Source organism: Jatropha curcas, chromosome 2, assembly GCF_041381405.1.
Source record: "Jatropha curcas cultivar XTBG-Jc1 chromosome 2, XTBG_Jcur_1.0, whole genome shotgun sequence".
NCBI classification, from domain to species: Eukaryota; Viridiplantae; Streptophyta; class Magnoliopsida; order Malpighiales; family Euphorbiaceae; genus Jatropha; species Jatropha curcas.
This window is the reverse complement of record NC_143152.1, coordinates 25,913,058-25,933,421: the sequence shown is the minus strand read 5'-3', so window position 1 is coordinate 25,933,421 and position 20,364 is coordinate 25,913,058. Positions and strand designations below refer to the sequence as shown.

The 20,364-nt window shown below is 29.0% G+C and overlaps 1 protein-coding gene across 1 annotated transcript; it reads left to right on the top strand.

Moving 5' to 3' along the window:
• The first annotated feature begins 11 nt into the window (after positions 1–11).
• On the top strand, positions 12–7,221 carry EMB1513 (copper ion transmembrane transporter). The gene is given in 3 exon segments (XM_089718094.1): positions 12–1,811; positions 6,006–6,148; positions 6,234–7,221. A coding segment is annotated over 1 exon segment (1,272 nt). The 5' UTR covers positions 12–103; the 3' UTR covers positions 1,376–1,811; positions 6,006–6,148; positions 6,234–7,221.
• The last annotated feature ends 13,143 nt before the right edge of the window (positions 7,222–20,364 follow it).

Sequence of the window (20,364 nt, the reverse complement as noted above, 5' to 3'; positions counted from 1 at the left end):
CTCCTGTTATCTTCTCGGCGCTTAAGTCGCGGAGACACTCCTCCACTCATTGTTTCGCCTTTGGCCGGAATTTCTTGACCTGTAAACTCGATATTGAGTTTCAATGTCTCTCTCAATCCCAACTCACCTCTCCTTCTCTAAAACCCTATCAATTCAAAACCCACTTTTCCTCCCTAAATTCTCCCAACTCTCTCTAAACACTTCACCCATCCCTCGCAAAACAACCATAATCCGCATGGGCGGCGGGCCCAGGACGTACCCCGGTGGAGTATCCAGGTGGCAATGGAAGCGGATGCAGGCAAAGAAAGCTAAACAGCTTTTAAAAGCTCGGCTCTGCCGGGAGAGGCAAATTTACGAAATGCGAAAGAGAGCAGAACTACAGGCGGCGGTTGGGGAGCTTGAGCGACCGTGGGAGGTTGTTGAGAAAGCACCGAATTTGTTCTCTGTAGGGGCAGATGAACAAGTGAAGGTCCTGGCTGACCGGTTTCAAAGACCCGGCGGATTTGATTTGTGGTCCGATAGGGATGGGCCTCGCCTGTTCGCTACCCCAGATTGCCTCCCCTCTGCTAGGTTTTTTCCTAAAGGTGTTGTTCATAGCGTAAGGCCTTATGGTAAGATTGTAAGGAATGGAGAAGAGGGTTCTGCTTTAGACAGTGAAAATGAAAATGGATATGGTAGGAATTTGACAAGAAAACGGCTCAAACCTAGGACGCATGAAGATGTGGACTTTTTAGAAACTGAACCTAGTTCAGAGTCAGAAATCGGATATACAAATAATTCTGCGAGAAAATGGAGCATGGATATGGAGACTAGAAAGAAAAATGAGAATGTGGATTTATTGTCTGTAGAAGATGGTTCAGATGCAGAGAGTGGAAAATGGGGCTTGGAGAAGAAGACTAGAAGGAGAAATGGTGGTGAATTCAGGAAGCAGGGCAATAGAAGTAGGTTTAGGAGTGGTGTAGGTTCAATGGATTCAGGGAGAAATGGTGATGAATTCAGGAAGCAGGGCAATAGAAGTAGGTTTAGGAATGGTGTAGGTTCAATGGATTCAGGGAAAGTTGGTTTAGATAGAAAGCAAAGAGGAAGTGATCATTCTAAGATAAATAGCAGTAAGATTCTCAAGAGTGGTGTAGATTCTATTGGTTCAGGGCAAGTTCGTATAAATCGAAAGCGAAGAGGAAGTGACTATTATAAGACTAATAGGAGTAAGTTGGATAGTAGGATTAATCGGAGCGAGAATTTACGAAATTCTAGATATTCGAAGTCTGAAGTTTTTGACATGAGTTTACAACAGGATGGAAGTTATGGGTTTCAAACCAAAAACAGTTGATTTGGCTCTACTTCTTGGGTTCTAGAGGTGTTTGAGTCCTTCTAGCTTTAAGCATGTTTAGATAGAAAGCAAAGAGGATATGACTATACTAAGATTAATCGGAGTAAGATGGATAGTAGATTAATCGGAGTGACAGTCTGTGAAATTCTTGATATTCGAAGTCTGAAGTTTTTGACATGAGTTTACAACAGGATGAAACTTATGGCTTCCAAACCAAAAACTGTTGATTTGGTTCTAGTTCTTGGGTTCTAGAGGTGTTTCAGTCATTCTAGCTTTAAGCATGTTGAGAAATTGGACAGCTGGAATTAGTAGTATTTCTAGCTACTGTTGTGTCAAATTCTAAAATGAGAATCAACGAAGTTTCAGTAGTTCTGTTAATAGATTTCTGCCACTTCATGTGAGAGCAAATTGTGATGATTAGTGAGGATATTGGAGTTGCTACTTGATGTGAATCAGATGTCAACTAATGGAAGATGATCAGGTAATGGTTGTCACTTTCCTCAAGAATAAACAGTTGTAAATCTATATGTATTATGTGCTGTGTTCAGTTTAATGAAGCTGTATATTGAGTTTCCAAATGCTTCACTTTATATTTAGCATGATTTTAGTGTTTGTGACTTGTATGATTGATTTCTGCTTCTCTGCTGCAAATAGATTGATGTACTTGAAAAATTCATAAGCTGATCTGAGGCAGGTTGCTTCGTTACAGTTCATGAGGATCAAGATTGAAAATAATAAAATGTTGTTTTCTTGCTACGAACTAATGAACAATTTGCCAGATTTTGCATGGCTAAAACAAAAAATTACTGGCATTGCTAAAACTTATCCAAATCCTCCCTTCTTCCTTCCACCTCCCCCTCATGTGCACTTGGGAATTAAAAAAAATGAAAAAGAAAAGGAGTATTTTTATGCCAAGTATGGGCACTATTTGGTTTGGACTTTGGTAGGAACCGAAAACGACTGACCTGTACGTCCAGGGTCCTTTTGCTGATTTTTACTGATATAGAGTGAATAAGTTAGATCCTCGAGAGGAGACTAATGGTTGAGAGGGCAGATAAGTGGATGTAATCCTAATCTAATATTTACATTAATCAGTTATTGTTTATGTTGTGCTTATGTGGGGATTAAGGAGAATCATTAACAATTTTGTATTGAATATTATAAGGGAATGAAAATAATTTATCAGCTAACACTAAAATGTTCAAAACTGAGTCAGGCCAAATTGGCTTCTGTTTGGGAAGTTCCCATCCCTTGTTGCATGGACTTCAGATCGACTATCAACTAGTATAATGCATCTGGGATTACTTTTAAGTAGCCAGCGGTGAATAATCTCTACACTGTACTCAGATAGAAATGTTTAAAAAGTGGAAGTTGCAGTGCATGGATGTTTAGATTTGTTTTTTTTTTTTATGGTTTTTGATTTCGAAGTGCCTGAGATATAAGCAAATTGATTTAATGTGTGTTGAAGTATCTGAATATATTTTGCATTTCATATCAGGTCTTTTGATAACACACAACAATCTAGGATAGATAGCCTCAACAAATCTTTAGACATTTTCTATTAGGAAGAAAGGGTGATGTAGCATCATAGACACAGAAGGTCCTTGTGGCTTGCACCAGTTAGTGTAGAATTCCTTTTAGCGTTATGGACCAGTGACTCATTTTCTCTTTGATTGTTGATGCATATTATTAAGCCTATAATTTGGCAAGCCAATGCTTTAAATGTTTGTGATTGGGTTGTGTTTGAGTAATCTGCAGCAGATAACCTGTAAATTGTATTCAAATGGAAATGTTTAAATAGTGAAAGTTGATAGACAATGTAAGTTTAGATTTTTTTTTTATATGCTTTGTATCTTTTAAATGTCTACTTATGAACATATTGATTTATTATGCTGTTGAAATTATTGAACTTTTGGTGTATTTTGTATCAGCTGTTTCTTTCCAATGACATTCGGCAATCTAACATAGATGACTATAAATCTTTAAATAGTTTGTATTAGGAACATTGATGTATAACATCATAGAGAATCGTTGGGGTTGCACTGACTACTGAAGAAATCATTGAAGCATTATGGACTATCAACTCTTTGCCTCTGTGATTGTTGATGCATCAAAGCTTAAAAGCATATTTTGAAGTTTTAGAGAATTTATAAATTTTGACTGCTAGTACCTAAGGTTTAGTAAACAAATATGGTACATGGTTGAGACCTATTACCTGGGTAAAGGCTGGAAACCATTGTGGTTTAGTGATGAAACTTGAATTTGATATCTTGATTAACTGACCCTGCTACTTAGGGGTGGCTGGTTCAATGATCTAGCAGTCACAGTCCTAGAAAATTAGGAACTGGGATCAGAATTCGTCCTCCTGATTTTAGTCTAGTTTTGGTTCTAGTGAGGCTCAGTATTGGTGCCTTTTTTTTTTTTTCTTGCTGGAACCCTAAACTGGAACCAACCTGGTCCCTTTGGTTTGGGTTTGAAGCAGGAACTTTCAGGCTGATTCTGGTCCAGTTACAAACCAGTCTGATTTCTGGTCCAAGCTGGATTGGTGGCTAGCTGATAGCATTCCAGATCCAGGCCCAAGGCCCTTTAAAGTTTATTCTAGAAGGGGCAACAAAGAGAATAGAAGAATATTGATTGGGAATCAAGAAAGATTACCACGTCAGCTGAATTAGTTTTGTATCTTGCCTTTTTAAAGGTAGCAGACAGGAAAGGGGAGTGTATCTTTTGAGCATTCTGTTATTTTTGGGCAGTATATCTGCACGGGCTAAGCCTGGGGGTTGCTTGCAGCCATCTTTGTCTTTTTCCTTCTTTGATTGTAATTCTGTTTTCCCTTGATTTCCAAGAATATTCACCAGCAGCTGTATTGACAGATTTGGCTTAATACAAATTTTCCTCATTCCTCATTCACTCTAGATTTTCTTTAACTTTTATTGAGAATATTGTTTGCATCGTTCTTTTACTCTAACACTAGCTGTGCTGGTAAAATATTGCATGTTGAAATTAGGTGTTGATTTTATTAAGTAGCAGGGTGTCTTGGATATGTATATATGTGAGTGTGTATCTGTAAGGCGGTGGATGCTGAATAAATATCAACTTTTGTTTGTAACTAGGTCATGTTTTTGGGTCTTCTTAAACATATTAATTACAAAGAAAAGGAAATATATATTTAAGTGAAGTACTATTTAGTCCTGAGGTTATATTCAAATAAATTAGTCAGAGGCCCTTATTTTCAGAACTTAATTAGGTACTTCCTCTGTATTATCTCCACTACTTAATCCTTCTTGTATTAGAAAATCACTTGTTTTTTAGATGGAAAGGTTGCCAATAGCATGCAAAATTAGAGAAAAGTCCAATCGGTCAAAGACTTATTGAAATTTCTTTTTTTCCATTGAACATAATTTGCAAGTGAGAACCTTCAAGAACCTTTTTTCCCATTCTGTTTGGATTAATCGTGGTATTATTCTTTAGTCTTTCCTACAGAAATAATCATTTAATTGGTTACGCATGGCCAATATCGTCCTATGCTTGTGACATGCCAATTATAACACAATTGTGTGAAGTAATGCCTCTAAAACGTCAGATAAAGGAACTCTCTCATTTATCTACATTAGGCTGCATATTTGAGAATGGATTCTAGTATCTTTGCTTTCTGTTGGATGCATGCCTGCTGTTATAGTCCAAAGACCAGGTGTCTGCCTTTTATTGTCAAGCCTTAGGTCTCTTCTGCTTTACATCAGTATGTTGGCAGGACCTGCAAATATCAAAATTGATCTATTGCAAAACATGTTGGTATAAGGTTGTTGCAATTGACCTAAAACTGCACCATGTTGTCCTCTAAAAATTATCTGGTCGCTTTCTTGGCCTGATTATTTGGACTGCCAGAAAAGAAGAAACATAAAGAAAAAGCACCGGAAACTATGAGAAAGTTTAGATTGATTGTAGGTTCAGACAGATATACATTGTCTTAAAATTATCGCAAATCATACATTCTTGACCAACCTTATCTAGTTTTTAGGGTTTGTTGGCAATGGCTGGTAAACAATGCCTCGGTGCAATTGTTTTGTTTATGTTGTTTCTTATGTTCAGATGACTATTACTTGTATGCTTGTTCCTTTTCTGTCTGTGTCTGTCTCTCACATTCATGCATGCACGCACACATGGTCATGCTGAATGAGCATTAAATTCTGGATTGTTTTTTCACCTTTGAGATGCCTCATGCATGCATTATCCTGGACTCTGTATCTTTAATATATATCCATTGATTGGTCCTACTGCCAGGATCATCCCCAATACGATAGTGCGGTATATCTCCACGCAAAACCTTATCTCTTGGGGATGTTAGTTTTTTCTGCACTTGAAGATGGGCCAATAATCTTGTTTAAAGCACAAGATAATCTCATTTGATTCATCTCCACATCGAGTTTCCAAGTACTTGTTTTGTTAAGCTAAGGGAATTAATCATAACTTGGTTCCTGTGAGATTACAGTGCACTTTGATTTTGTTGACAATCATCTGAGTCAACACTTTTTCTTCCACAACTTTTCCTTCTAGGGCATTAGTGGTATAGTGGCTGTTGCACTGATCTTCCACAACCGTTCATACCCATGTTAGTGGATTCCTTTTTCTGTTCTGTTTTTAAATGTTGTTGCAACTCATCAAAATTTTGACTTTACAGGGAGATGATATGAGCTTTATCACGCGGATATTCATCTTTTTTGGTGCATAGATAAGACATTTACTTGTGTCAAGTGAGAGGTGGTGACATGTTCTTTTGCTTGATGTTGAGTTGAAATCTGGGTGCTTTTCCTTCACAAAAATGTATGCAAACGTTCTTGTGGTTTTAATTAGTACACGAGTTAGTCAGCTTAAATAATGGTAAGCTAAACTTTCTTGTTTTGTTCAGGAGTTGCTGTTTCTGTACTACATACGAGAAAACAGTAAGTTCCATTGTCATTATGTGTCTTGCATGCAGATCATTTAGAGTGAGTTTGGCAATAAACTAACCAGTTTATGGAATAACACCCTTTTTATCTGTTTGAAACAAAACAGTTTGAAACTGTTGTTAGTTTTGAATTTTTATGATTAGATCATGTCCAATTTGCTCCAATTCTAGTATAATGCTTTCTTCAACTACAAATCAAATAGTTTTTGCTTGGAATGATAAGGGGAGAGATTATGGTCTCAACTAGTTGTGCTCCCATCAAGACGTATGCTGCTACTAATGCTACCTTTTCTTTCCTATTTATTTTCACTAGCAGGTCTATGTATTGCGTCTAATTGGTGGATGCAAAATATGGGAATTAGATGGAGACAAGTTGGACATGTGCTGAATAAAATATAAATCCAGAGGATTAGATTGTCTATATGAATCAATTTGTTTCTAATGGCAGTGTAACAATATTAAAAAAAAAAAAAAAAAAAAAAAAATTTTCACCATAAAAGTTATTGAAATTGCATAAAAGGAAATCCCATTTTGTGCCCTATACTTTTCTAGTTTTTATAAAATTAAAAAAATTTAGGGACATTAACATGTGTTTTACCTCATACTTATCTAACAAGCATCACTTCAATGGGGGCAACAGTTGGTATCTTTACAGAGGATATAGTGGGTGTGAAGGGACAGTTTCCAGCTTAAGCACAAAAGTTAATCTGCCTGACTCAGCAACCAAAAATGATTTTGGTTCTATCAACCTTTTTAGAGCAATCATGGCCCAGATTAGCGACAGAAATTAAAGATTTAGCAGCAAAAAGATAAGCACAACCCAACCTCTCTCTCTCGCTTTCTAAACTTTTCTCTGAAGTGAAAGCTTTAAAGTAGATGCATACTCAAATTTGATTAATTTTGAATTTAGTTTTTTAATTTATAAAAAATTCTTAATTTTTCAATTTAATTAATGACTAATAGACAATGAAATTAGTATTATTTAGTAATTATTTTTTTGTCTGAGTAATAAGCATTAATAGTGATTTTGTGTGTGGAAAAATTATTTTTTTCCAATGTATGGTTATTATATATGATTATTTTTACAAAATATCAAATAAACTATCATTATTCAGTCATGTGTGATTTAGTTGGATTTTTCACTTATGTAAAAAGTAAAAGGCCTCGAGTTGAAGTTCTTTCGACCATAAGTATTTTTTATTAATTTGGTAAGTCTAAAGGAGGGCTGTAATAATAGTTTTTTTTTTTTTTTTTTCAAAATAAACAAATTATTTCTTGAAAATTGAGCTGAGAAAATAAGTAAAACATACTAGAGTTTTTAAAAAATGGGCTGACATAATAATATATATATATTTTTAAATAAACAATTTATTTCTTGAAAATTAAGCTGAGAAAGTAAGTAAAAATTACTATTTGTAGTTTTTTCTTTAGCAATTCGTTCTTTTTTAAAATAAATATTACAACAACTAAACTTTAATTCAAAGCTAATTGAGGTAGATATATAAATCTTTATTTCCATTTGGCTCTATTTTAAAATGCAAATAATAAAATAAATAATTTAAAATGGGAATTCTTTCTTCTAAATTTGAAAAACAAAAGCTAAAAATAAAAAACAAAAATAAATAAATTTTCAACGGATCATACTCAAATTGAGCTCGAGTATTTTTGAATCATTTTGGAGCCTAATACATGATATGAATTATCAACAAACGTTCAATTTAATTATGTCCCTCAAGATGTATGAGTTTTTTTAATTCATTAAAAGATATAATAGACTGAAATGACACCGAGAGCTACAAAATAAAGGTAGTTTTTCCCTTAACTCATTAAATAGGTAAAAACTCTTCGTGTGAATGAAAAAACTACTAGATTAGACCTTGTTAACAAGAAATTATATAAGTTGATGAGAGAGAGTACTTCTTATTTGACATATGAATATAGCAATAAGAAGGGATGAGCATCATGCTATGTAAATATCTTAAAAGCCAACCAAATTGATGCTTTTTAGTTCTCTCAATTCTTTTTGGTCATGTTTTAATTTTTTTGGAAAAAGATTAATTATTTCAATTTTATTTTATTTTAATTATAAAAAATATATATTTATGGATATAATATACATAAGAGTAGTGACAAAACCATGTTGAACAGAATTGTCCCTCTTCTCTTAAAAAACACGCACAAAAAAAAGTAGAAATTACTTTGCAAATCTTGCGGTGTAGATTCAGAATTTGCACTTTTCTTTATTATTCTCTTTACCTTCAACCTCTTTTGATTTAGATATTTAAAGATTTGTCCCCTAAAATTGCTATGTTCGCCTATGTATTAGAGCACATTTAACATTTTTAATTTTTTTTTTTTTAATTTCATATTTAGAAGTGTGAGTTTTCTTCAACACCATGTTGGTTCGACTTTCTTCCATTTTTCGACTTCCTTTAAATTTTAAACTGAATAGACTTTTATTTTTATAAGGTAATGGCATTTTGTTATGGTTTAATTATTTTAACTAATTTACTTCACTTTTCAAAAAAAAAAAAAAAAAAAAAAAAAAAAAAAAAAACTGAATAAACAAATTAGTAACTTTGATGTTTGAATTGTTAATTGGAGAGGAAACCAAAATTCAGCAACACTATTTTTCCCCCTACTATCCAAAATCCCTCTCCCTAATGTTGAAAATGATAAATGAATTCTATTAGTTCCAGTTTATTTGATTGAGATGAATATACTAAGAACAGAATAGCATAAAGTTGGATTGTATTAGATTAGATTTCACAAAGATATGCCTCATTATTCATAGACACACCTCTCTACTTGAATAGACAGCAGCCAAACCTGTCCATGGTTCGATACAAAAAATATTACACAAATAGTAATCCAATTTTGCTAATTTTATTTCTTTAGTTACAATTTTTTTTTAGTTATTAAAAAAGGATATTCGAATTTAGATCTATAGTCAAATTATATATGCACTTACCATCAGATTATAATTTCTAGAATGATTCTATTTTGAAATGGAGGAATTATTTAATAATAAATCGATAATAAATTTACGCTTGTGATTAATTTGATTATAGGTAGATCAACCACGTTGGTATTATACATGATTTATAAGTGTGGAAAAAAAAAAATTCCATTTATGATCGGATTCTAAGACTAAGAGCCTAGAATTTAGAGGCAAGTTAATTATGATTAGAAAAATTGCAGTGCTCCACCATGAAAAGTTGCGCACTCTCCATCAAACCATAGCCACCAGACACCCTATGTGTCGAAGTTGCAATAAATTGAATCTACACCACAAAATATTAATTGCTTACATTTGCTAATCAGCTTAATTATAGAGTTGAATTGTTTGTGTTAATCTTTAAGTCTGGAGCACTACATTAGATTATTTTATTAAACTTCTTAATGTATACAATATTATATATATACATGATGAAAGACCAAAGCTACTAACATCATTAGCAATAGGTTTTTTCTTTCTTTTTTTAATCTAGCTATTTGTGGAATTGGAAGGCAAACAATATATACATATTATAAACCTGTTTTATTTATAGTATATTTTATTTATTTTGCAATCAATTCTTTTGTTGACGCCAATTCAAAAATGGGTCCAACAATTAAATGTGTATTAGTTTGTGTAAACAAGCATACGGCAATCGGTGATTTCTCTTTTAACACTTAAAACCTAAAAACTCTCTTTTTTTTATTCCACGAGCGATCATCGTTGGTGAGCTCTCCCAGTAATCACTCATTTCCCTGTTTGGTTTTTGTTTTTTTTTTTTTCAAATAATTTTTAAATCTGTAAACAGATCTAAGTTATTGTCGCCTAAATATTGAGATTTATTGTTGCTCATATCTTGAGATTTTGTTCTCAGATTTAGTTCTGAGTTATTGTTATCACCAGTATGGTGATTTTGTTTAGCATTCTGCCAATTTGATAAGATACTTTAAATCAAGATTGTCTTTTTTTATTTTTTGTATAAGTGGTTTATTAGTAAACTTTCTATATAAAAATATAAAAACATATCGATCTGTATCCCATATCTGTATACAGTTTTTAAATAATGAAATTTTTAGTTTGATTTCTTCTCAAAAAAAAATTCTATCTCATTATTAATAATTAAATTTCAAATATTTTTTCTTTAAACTTCTACAAATCCTTGAAATTTATAGTATATAATGAAAGTCAAATAATGAACCAAATAGTTTAAATTAGGAGTCTTCGTGTTTCTGTTCGATACCGTTTGGTTTAAAGATTTATTTAAATTGAATTTATAATGGTTGTTTGTAAAAAATTCAAATCGAATCAAATGATTAAAAATATTAAAATCAACTGAATCTATGAATGCGATTTGGTTCAGTTGATGCTGTATGTATATATCGTTTTCAGCTTTTTTTTTTTTTTTTTTTTTTTTTTTTTTTTTTTTTTTTTTTTTTTTTTTTTTTTTACGGCCTCAGGAAATAAAATTAAAACATATATTTCTTTATTCTTCAATCTTACAATAATTTTTGCATTTTAATTCTTTCTTAAGTCATTAATTAAATTAAAATAATTTTTAGCCTGGAATTTAAATGTTGATATTATTAGTCATATTCTTTCTCCATTTATTACTAAAAAAATTATTAAAACCATAGATTAACCCATTTATAATTTTTACATAATATGTAACTAATGTTGCTGATAAAAAAAAATAAAACTTTCATATTCTATAAAATAATTATACCATGATTTATCTAATTAATATAAACTATATATAGTTTAATTGCCGCCAAATATATAACAATAGATGCAAAGGAAATTATCATTCACAAATTTCATTGAATTATTTATCATTAATTCATTGATTTATCATTTAAGATTCTTTGTGTATTTTTAGGCAAAGAAAAGAAGTTAAAAAGGCACTTACTCATACAAACATGACTGTTTGGGAACAAATAATCGCTTGTGAATGGATATAACTGTTTGTGAAAATAAAATAAAATAAATATTGTTTTTCAAACCATCATTGAATTATATTACTACTTCCGTCTCAAAAAGATAATCATCTTTTCTTTTTGATTTATCTCAAAATATAGTCTATTTTTCTTTTTTTTTTTTTTTGCATTATAGTGAATTCTTAAATTGTCTATTATACTCTTATTAAATTTTATTTTATTTTCAATAACCCTCGTTAAATTATACTTATTGCTCTAATATAATAATTACTCATGTGTTATTTAAGATGAACATAATAAAAAAGCTGTATGAATAAAATTATTCTTTTAACCATAATAATAATAATAATTTCTTAATCTATGTTAAAATAGAAAGTGGACTATGTTTTTATGACGTAAAGAGTTTTTAATATAAATATAAATTGCACACCAAATCATAGCATAGTAATAAATGTATATACGGCATGATAATATATTCAGATTCGAATCTATTCCCCAATGCTCAAAAAAAATATATAAATATAAATTTTAGAAATTCACCTTCCCTCAATTTCTTTCTCTAACTCTCAACCTAATATTCAACCTATTATAATAATCCCCATTTAGGTTGTAATGTTATGCTCGCAATTATTTCGTGCATAAAGTAAAGCATCTTTCGTTTAAACTCGTCATTAGTACAAGCTTTTCTAAATTCTCACGCTAGATTCTCATTGGCTAGAACCTGAAACACATTATATAAACACATGATTCTTGTGTTACCTTCTCAATTTATGCACATTCACAAAGTCAGTTTATCTTCTATTGAAGCAACCTAGTTTTACGTAAGCTTTTTCTAACCAGTCAACTAGACAACTGTATGGTAGACAGCCTTTTGAATTCCATAACCACTTTCTATATTCATATAAACGAATTCAATTACGTATTCAACGTCGTGCTAAACGTGCTAATGTAATCTAATTGATCTTTTTATTTATATGAGGAGAGAAGATAATACAAGTGTTATTTTAGCTCATCGAAATTGTAGCACCACTCAACAAAATTTCAATAATACTAAAGTTGGATTTGGATTCCAACGTGTTTTCTAGTATTTAATTCATCATTTGAAATGTATAAACTTTTGTAATTCTAAAAATAAAATCATTTTAGTTGAGTTATTTGATTTCTAGCAACTGGAAGCCACGTGCTAACTTATATAATATTAAAGTATAAATTATTATTTAGATTGAATGGTTAACTTATATTATACTTTATATATACAGTAAATATTTTTTTAGTTTATGTCAATGTGCTGATTTATACAGTTTTTATTATACGTTAGTTGTTTTCATTTTCTTTTTGAAAGAAAACCAAATTGATTTATAAAAATCATCATATAGCCTCTATTATACATTTTATAATTAATTTACATGTTTTATTAATAACTTTTGTTGTAATCTCTTGTAGTAAATAATTATACATTAAAAATAGAATAAGAAAGCATTTTAATAAATCAAATTAAATATTTATAAATAAAAATAAATTTTTATTTTTATTTTTTAGCCAATCAAGATCATAAAATTATTTTTAAAAATTATTAATAAAATTATACTCTTTAATAGAAATAGGATTTAAATTATATAAGATATCAATATAACTAATTAAATTTGAGATATTTAAAATAATAATTTTTTATCTTAGTTTTAATTGGTTAAAACTAAGATTATTTTAGAATATCTTAAATTTCACAAGGACAATATCGGCAATTTCATTATTCCTCTCTCATTCTCACTTTTATATATAGTATAGATATAGATATAGACTAAATATTTTGTAGACTTGCACGTTGACTATGCTTGTTATGTATTATTTTTGTATCTACATAATATTAAAACATAAGTTTTGTTTAGATTAAAATAAATGCAAATGGTTAATTTATCTTATATTTTGTCGTACAAACTACTTACAATGCTACTACTTATATACTTAATTTTATTTTTATATAATGAAGTGATCTAAAAAGAATGTTCAACCCAATCCCTAGACCTAATCATTTGATCCCTACTTTGGTCCCTAAAATAAATGTAGATTTTTAAAATCCTAATAGGTGTCCAAAAAAACAAAAATCAAGAAATCAGTTAATCTCTAACCCCCCGCCCTCAACCCCAAATTAATATCTATGTACAACTATAATGAAAAATAATAAGAAATTATTTGTTACTGCTAGGTAAAAGAAAAAAATTGAAAAAATGATTTGAATTGATAATGAAAATTATTTTGACTATAGTCCCTAATTTATAAATGAAAAAATGATTTGAATTGATAAGAAATATATGCACAAATACACGAGTTCTTGAAACTCTAAAAAGTAATCCAAATAGTTCTAGTTTTTTTCTAATTTTCTAAACTCTATTTTCTTTTAATTCAAACAAATTTATGATATAAGAGAAAAAATATCAAAAAAAATTAAAAATGCTCAATCATCAATAAGTTATCTATTTATTGCAAAGAAAATAGAAATCTCTTACTAAATTAAGATGACAAGTAGTTATAAATTATTCAGTAACGAAAAAGAAAATAAAAAATTATTATTATGAATAAAATTCTTGAAAACTCACTTAATAAAAAAAACGTTGCAATGTATATAAATATATAAATAAAATATTATATATATATTAAATTAAAATTTTAAATTGTGTATCATCCCATTTAATTATGTAAATTCTATTTGAAAATTTACTTTTTAAAAAATATATCCGATCAAATAATAAAGAAAAGATTATTAATAAAAATAATATACTTTATTCTTTTTTTTTATCTCTCTCCTAAATAAAATATTAAATATATATACTATATTAAAATTTATTTTTAGAAAATATATCCAATCACATCGTAGAAATATAAAAAAATGTTAATAAAGAATATATTTTCTTTCTTTTTTTATCTATCTCCTAAATAAAATATTTAAATTATAATCAAATTAGAATTAAATATTTAATAAAAAAATATTAAAAGAAATTTCAAATTCATATATATTTATTAAAAAATAAATTTAGTAAAAATAAAACTTAAAATTTTGAAATGCTTAATTATTTACGTGTTTATTTAAAAAATAAATTTTTTTTTGATTTATTAAGAGGCCTGATTGGCCTAAATAATACGGACACACAATAATGAATAATGCTCCTCTAGAGTCTAGATTTATCAAATTGATAAAAATACTTGCGATTGAGATGAGAGAACTCAAACTCGAGACCTCTCACTCTTTATATAAGTGAAAAGACAATTAGACCACATATGATTGGCTTAAAAAATAATTGCTATAAATATATCCAATCAACTAATAAAATGTAATTTTCTAATTGATTGTGACTAAATTTATTTTAGAATCTCTTAAATTTTATAAGGGTGTTATCGAAAATCCATTATCTCCTATATTTCCACATTTACATATAGTATAAATATATACAACATAATTGTAAATAACAAAAATTTAATTGAATTTATTGCATAGTTATAAAGTAAGTTATTTCAAGAAGTATGATTTCCAGCAATATCATAATATCGATTTTTATATTTATAGTAAATACAATTGAAATCTATTAAATAATTTATTATTTGTATTGATACATTTAGAGTAGATCAATGGATTTGGCGGATTAACCTTCACCAGATTCAAGAATTTGGGGCCGTAAAATGTGGAGCGACAAGGAGAAGAGAGAGAAGGAAGAGGGGGGGGGGGGGGGGTTGTCGGGGACAGACGGCGGGAGTAAAATATGAGCCGTAAAAAATTAGAATGATTTTTATCAACGTATATTTCCGATGGTCGAAAAATAAATTTATTTTTACAATTATAAAAGTTTAGGTATTTTAAGTGACAAATTAAAGTCTAAAAATCATAAAATTATGTATACCTATCTTCTAAATTTAGTTAGAGTTATAAAATGAATGGGGTCTAATTCTATCCCCAGTAGTTAGCTCAAGAAAAAGAGAATTAGACAACTCTTATATTTTCAATAAAGAACTCATCTCAAACTAATATGAGATAACTTTTTAGTATTGGTTGGTTCAAACCCAAGTAAATCAACATAGCATATTTTTTAATTTATGGATTCCAACGTTTTATCCAATTTACCTCATTTTATTTATAATATAGTATTAGAGCAGGTTGGCCCAGTTCAATTATTTCTCGGTTCACCGGTGTTGGATTGCGTTTCAGTTCAAACTCTTGTTTGGATGTCCAATCCCAATGAGGCCTATTCAAATTCAAGGGCAAAAAGTTCAGTTCAATTTTAGGGAAAGAATTTCAAGTGTTAAGTGTCAACCGATGTCCAGTCCTGATTACATTTGAGGGGGTCTAATAAGAATCTCACATCAATCAAATATCAAATCTATAAAGGACATATAAGAATGGTAAGTTAATTAGCTAATTGATTAGCACTAACCTCTTAACATTGTTCAGGCAAACTTCAATCAATAACTTAGATTAGTTTAATTCTCAAAGTACCAATCACCCTATGAAAGCCAGCATATCGATACTTAGTGGAGTTGAAAGAAAAAAAATAACTTGAATTAAAAAATTAAAGTCAAATATTATGACATTGTTAGCACTTCAAATTAAAATGTTTATCACGTAATAATTTTGTAACCTTTATTTATATACAACTTTATATTCTCAATTGTACTAAAATAGTAATTTAAAATTTTTAATTTAAAATTTACACGGAATATAATTAATAAACAAATATTTTTCTAAAAAAATCATTTAAAATTTTCAGCATTATATTATTCAATGCTTTAAATTTAATTAATAATTTTTAGTTTTTCCAAATGACATACAATTAGGACGCTGAGTTTCTAAAGAGAGTATATGTGACATCCAAGGTGAATTCCACATTGGCTAATGTACATAGGATGGACAAGCTGCAGACTAGCAAGAGGTCTTTGAGGGTGATAAATCGTCGCTCTCATAAACAAAATCGTGCGGACTGAACCTAAAACGGATAATATCTTACTAAGGTTACATAATCATTGTTGTTGTTTAATATGTATATATTATCACATGTCTATTTGGTTTATAGTAGGGAAGCTAGTTTAATGGTGATATGCAAAGGATAATGGCCCATTAACCAATGTAATACTAATTTATTAAGCATTACCATAAGATGCTTCTATTGTTGGCATTATACTTATCATGGCATTGACAATTAGGATTGTGATTAGCACAAATTTGGAGACAGCTTGTTCATCTTTTCTCATTTATGCTCCAACTAAACCACTTTGATAATAAGAAAGCATATAAAACCTAATTGAAATGCACTAATCTAAAAAATTCCACAATGTGATGAATTGATTGTAATATGCAGTTTAACAGTGGAAATGTTCGATTCATTTTGAATAATTTAAGAAAGTGGTGTTCAGCAACAACTTTTCAGTAGTTTTTAGCGTTTTGACCTGCTATTTTTTATAGTGTTCAGTAACGTAGCGTTTGAACTAACTTTTAAAATTTAAGATAGTGTTTTATAAAAAGTTAACCTATTTAACGTTTAACTTTTAACAGTTTATGAAAAATTACTCAAACAACTAATAGTTAAATGTTACTAAAATATCTAACAAAATAACTAATTTTGCCGAACAGACCAAACACTCTTTAAATAATTTCTTTTCACCATATTCTTTGGCCTATATACATTTGGTTCTTTGAATTTTAAAATAAATAAATTCATCAAATTTTATAAAATTCCTTTACAAATATTGCTACTAATGGAAATCTGATTGTATTTTTTTTCTTATTAATTGCATGAAACTATTATATTTGAATCAAATTCTATTAAATTTAATAAAATTTGCAAATACTCTAGTTTAACAAGTTTATGATTTGACTTGATTTAAGTTGATTAAAATTTGATTCACCTTACAAATGAATTCTAACATATCTAAAATGTTGGCTTGCTTAGTAAACTGTGCTTGTTTCTCATTGTGTTAAAATTAGACTTTAACAAAATAGGAATAGGAAAATAAATGGAGTAAGAATAGGAATTGCTTTGTGGGCATTCAATGGAATCAGAATTACTATTCTATGTTGCATATTAGTTGAACATATTTTATATTCTCATTCCTACCTATTATATTTTTTATTATTATTATTTTTATTCCATTCCATCTTTTAAATGTAGTCTAAGAAGTAACTTCTAAACCTATAGGTGGGATGTGAAGAAAAAAGTGGATTGTTGAACTCTACTAAGAAAGAAGTCTAGTTTTGATTTACAGATAAACTATCCCAAATAATATTCTCCTAAAAAAATTTTTCACAAAAAAAAAAAAGGTATCATAGCAAATGAAAAATTTCATTTGCCAACCAAATGTCATGGTTGGTCTTTTCATTAATGTGAGGAGTAGAATGTCTCGAGTTTGAATCTTTTCGATTAGAAGAGTTTTTACCAATTTGGTGAGTTAAAGAGAGGACTAATTCATGTTGTATAGCTCATCATATTCCTTGTCTATGGCATCATAATTAATAATAAAAAAGATATATAGAATTTTATTTATGAACTTCTCATGTATGCATTAACTATGTAATTAGAAATGGGGTAATTAACTATTTAGTCTTTGAGTTTTGATTAAAATTATTATTACATCCTACTATTTGGTAAAACTTTTGATTCAGCTTTAAAATTTAGCATTATTAGAGACTATTTAGTTCTTCTATCTAAAAAATAGTTTTTTTTTTCCTTTAAATACGCTATAATATTTGACTATTTGGTCCTTCACATTTAATATAATATTATTGTCTCCGGCACCGAATTTGGCATCTGTCATCGGGTCTCACGGGACTGGGCGGAGGGTGTTACATATTTAGTCCTCATATTTATATTAGATTATTATTTAGTCTCTCATTTAATTGTAAAATTAATAATTTTTGAATGGAGGGATTTAACTAGATAAAATTTCATGGATGAACAATAATTTTACCAAACAACAGGAATGTGATAATGATTTTGATCAAAATTAGGGCGTTTAGTTCAGCTCATCCAAGCAACTGATAGTTGTTTCATCAACAATTGTTAGTTGATAGGAATCTCAATTATCTTAAATTTTAGAGTTTTCTCATATCAGCTAGCAATTGATATTTATATTATTTTTGACTTAATTAACTTTATAAAAATAATTACAAGGAATATTATTTTTTAAAATTATAATTATTTTAATCAATCAAGTGTGGCCTGATTGATCTTCTCACTTATGTGAGAAGAGAGAAATTTCAAGTTCGAGTCCTTTCGACCACAGTTGTTTTCACCAATTTGATGATCCAATGGGAGGGCTACCCCTGTTGTGTAGTCCGCAATGTTATTTCTGCCATCAAGGCCTCCGACGAATTAAAAAAAAATATAATTATTGTTTCAAATTATAATTTATAATTATTTGTTTACTTCGTATTTTTACAAAAAGATAGAAAAGTATTACAGAAGTATTGCAAAACATTGGCAATTGAAGCTATCTATATATATAATAGCCTAAAGCAAAAAATATTTTGTAAATGCTGACTTGGTATCCTCCAATTTCAGAATTTCTCTTTTTCTTTTTTTTTTTATAAATTTTCTTAACTTTTAATTTTTTTTAATAAAAAACATAATTATTTATCAATTAAAAATAATATAATTTGCATTGTTATCACTAATAATATTTTTGAAAAAAAAAATTAAATTCTAAATCTCTTTAATTAATCTAATCTCTTTATTACGGTATCATCTACAAAAATTTTAAAAAAGCTGACTTGATTACACTATTTATATAACAATGCACCTTTAACTATTCTCCTTTTCAAACCACTCACAGTTTGATTCAACAACTTTTTTTTTTTTTCTTCGTCTATATTGTTTCTTTTTATTTTAATATATTTATTTGTATTCCTATTAAATTTTGCTATTTTTTGTTTTTCAGATTATGAACTAAAAATAATCTTTTCTTCATCAAAGGTAACATTAGCTCTTTCATATATATTTTTTCTTTTTTTTTTCTCTTTCTTTTTTTTTTTTAAGATTAACTTTTTTTTTACTGTATAATTTTTTTCCTTCTTCTTCTACTGCTTCATTTATCTCTCTTTCTATTCTTATTGGCTCACTATTTTTTTTCCATTGATACCATTGCTAAACAAGAAAGGTTGAAAAAAATTCGAAGTTTAAATCTGATCAGGTATCACTTCTGTATCGTTCTTTTATATATTTTTTCTTTATTTTTTGTACTTTTTTGTATTGGTTCTCTTAATTTTATTTGGACTATAAAGATATTCATACTCTTAAATGAATTTTTCAAATGATTTTGTTGATTTAATTGAATTTTTATATTATTTTGAATCTCAATGTTTGTATAATTTCTTGGAATGATAGTCATCAAGCCGAGATGTGTGATGCAAAAGTCAGGATAAATCTTATTGCAACTTGATAGAAAGTGAAGGATAAATCTTAATGTACTGCGAGAGTTATAATTAAAAAAAAAAAAAAAAACTGTATAAAAAACTTTGAATAAAAAAATTTTCATGTAGTGCGAGAGTTAAAGATTAGCTAAAATTGAATTAATAAATTAGTGAAAAATTAGGGCCTTGGAAATTTTTTCAATTCTTTAAATAAAATATATTTAGATAAATAATTAAGCCTTCTGAATCTTAGTCTCAATAAATTTGAATTGATTTGTTAATTTTGTTGGAGAAGTACATGCAAAATCTTCTTTGGTTAAAGAAACTTTCTTATATTTTACTCTGCTTCTATTGTTGGGAATTCAATCATTAATTACTCCTTTTTTTTTAGTTAATATTATCTCAATTTGTTATGATGTTTCATGTGAATTGCAGCGTAACATCCCATCGAAATACACATTTTGAAGGATTTTACTTATCCTCTTCAACTGAAACAACAAGTGTAATGACTAATCTAATCGACCTTTGTAATAGCAACCATTTTTGAGTAAGTAAAATCAAATTAAGATATTGCTTCTTTGATTAATTGGTAATTGGATGAGAAATTTAAAAAAAGAACTATAGATAAAGACTTAAAATGATGAATCTTGACAGCGTTTTTCGCAAGCGTACGAAATCGCAACAAGTAATATAGAGTAAGAGAGTATCGTATCCACAGGGATTGTATATCAATTACTAAAATTATGTTAACCTATTATTATTTAGACGATA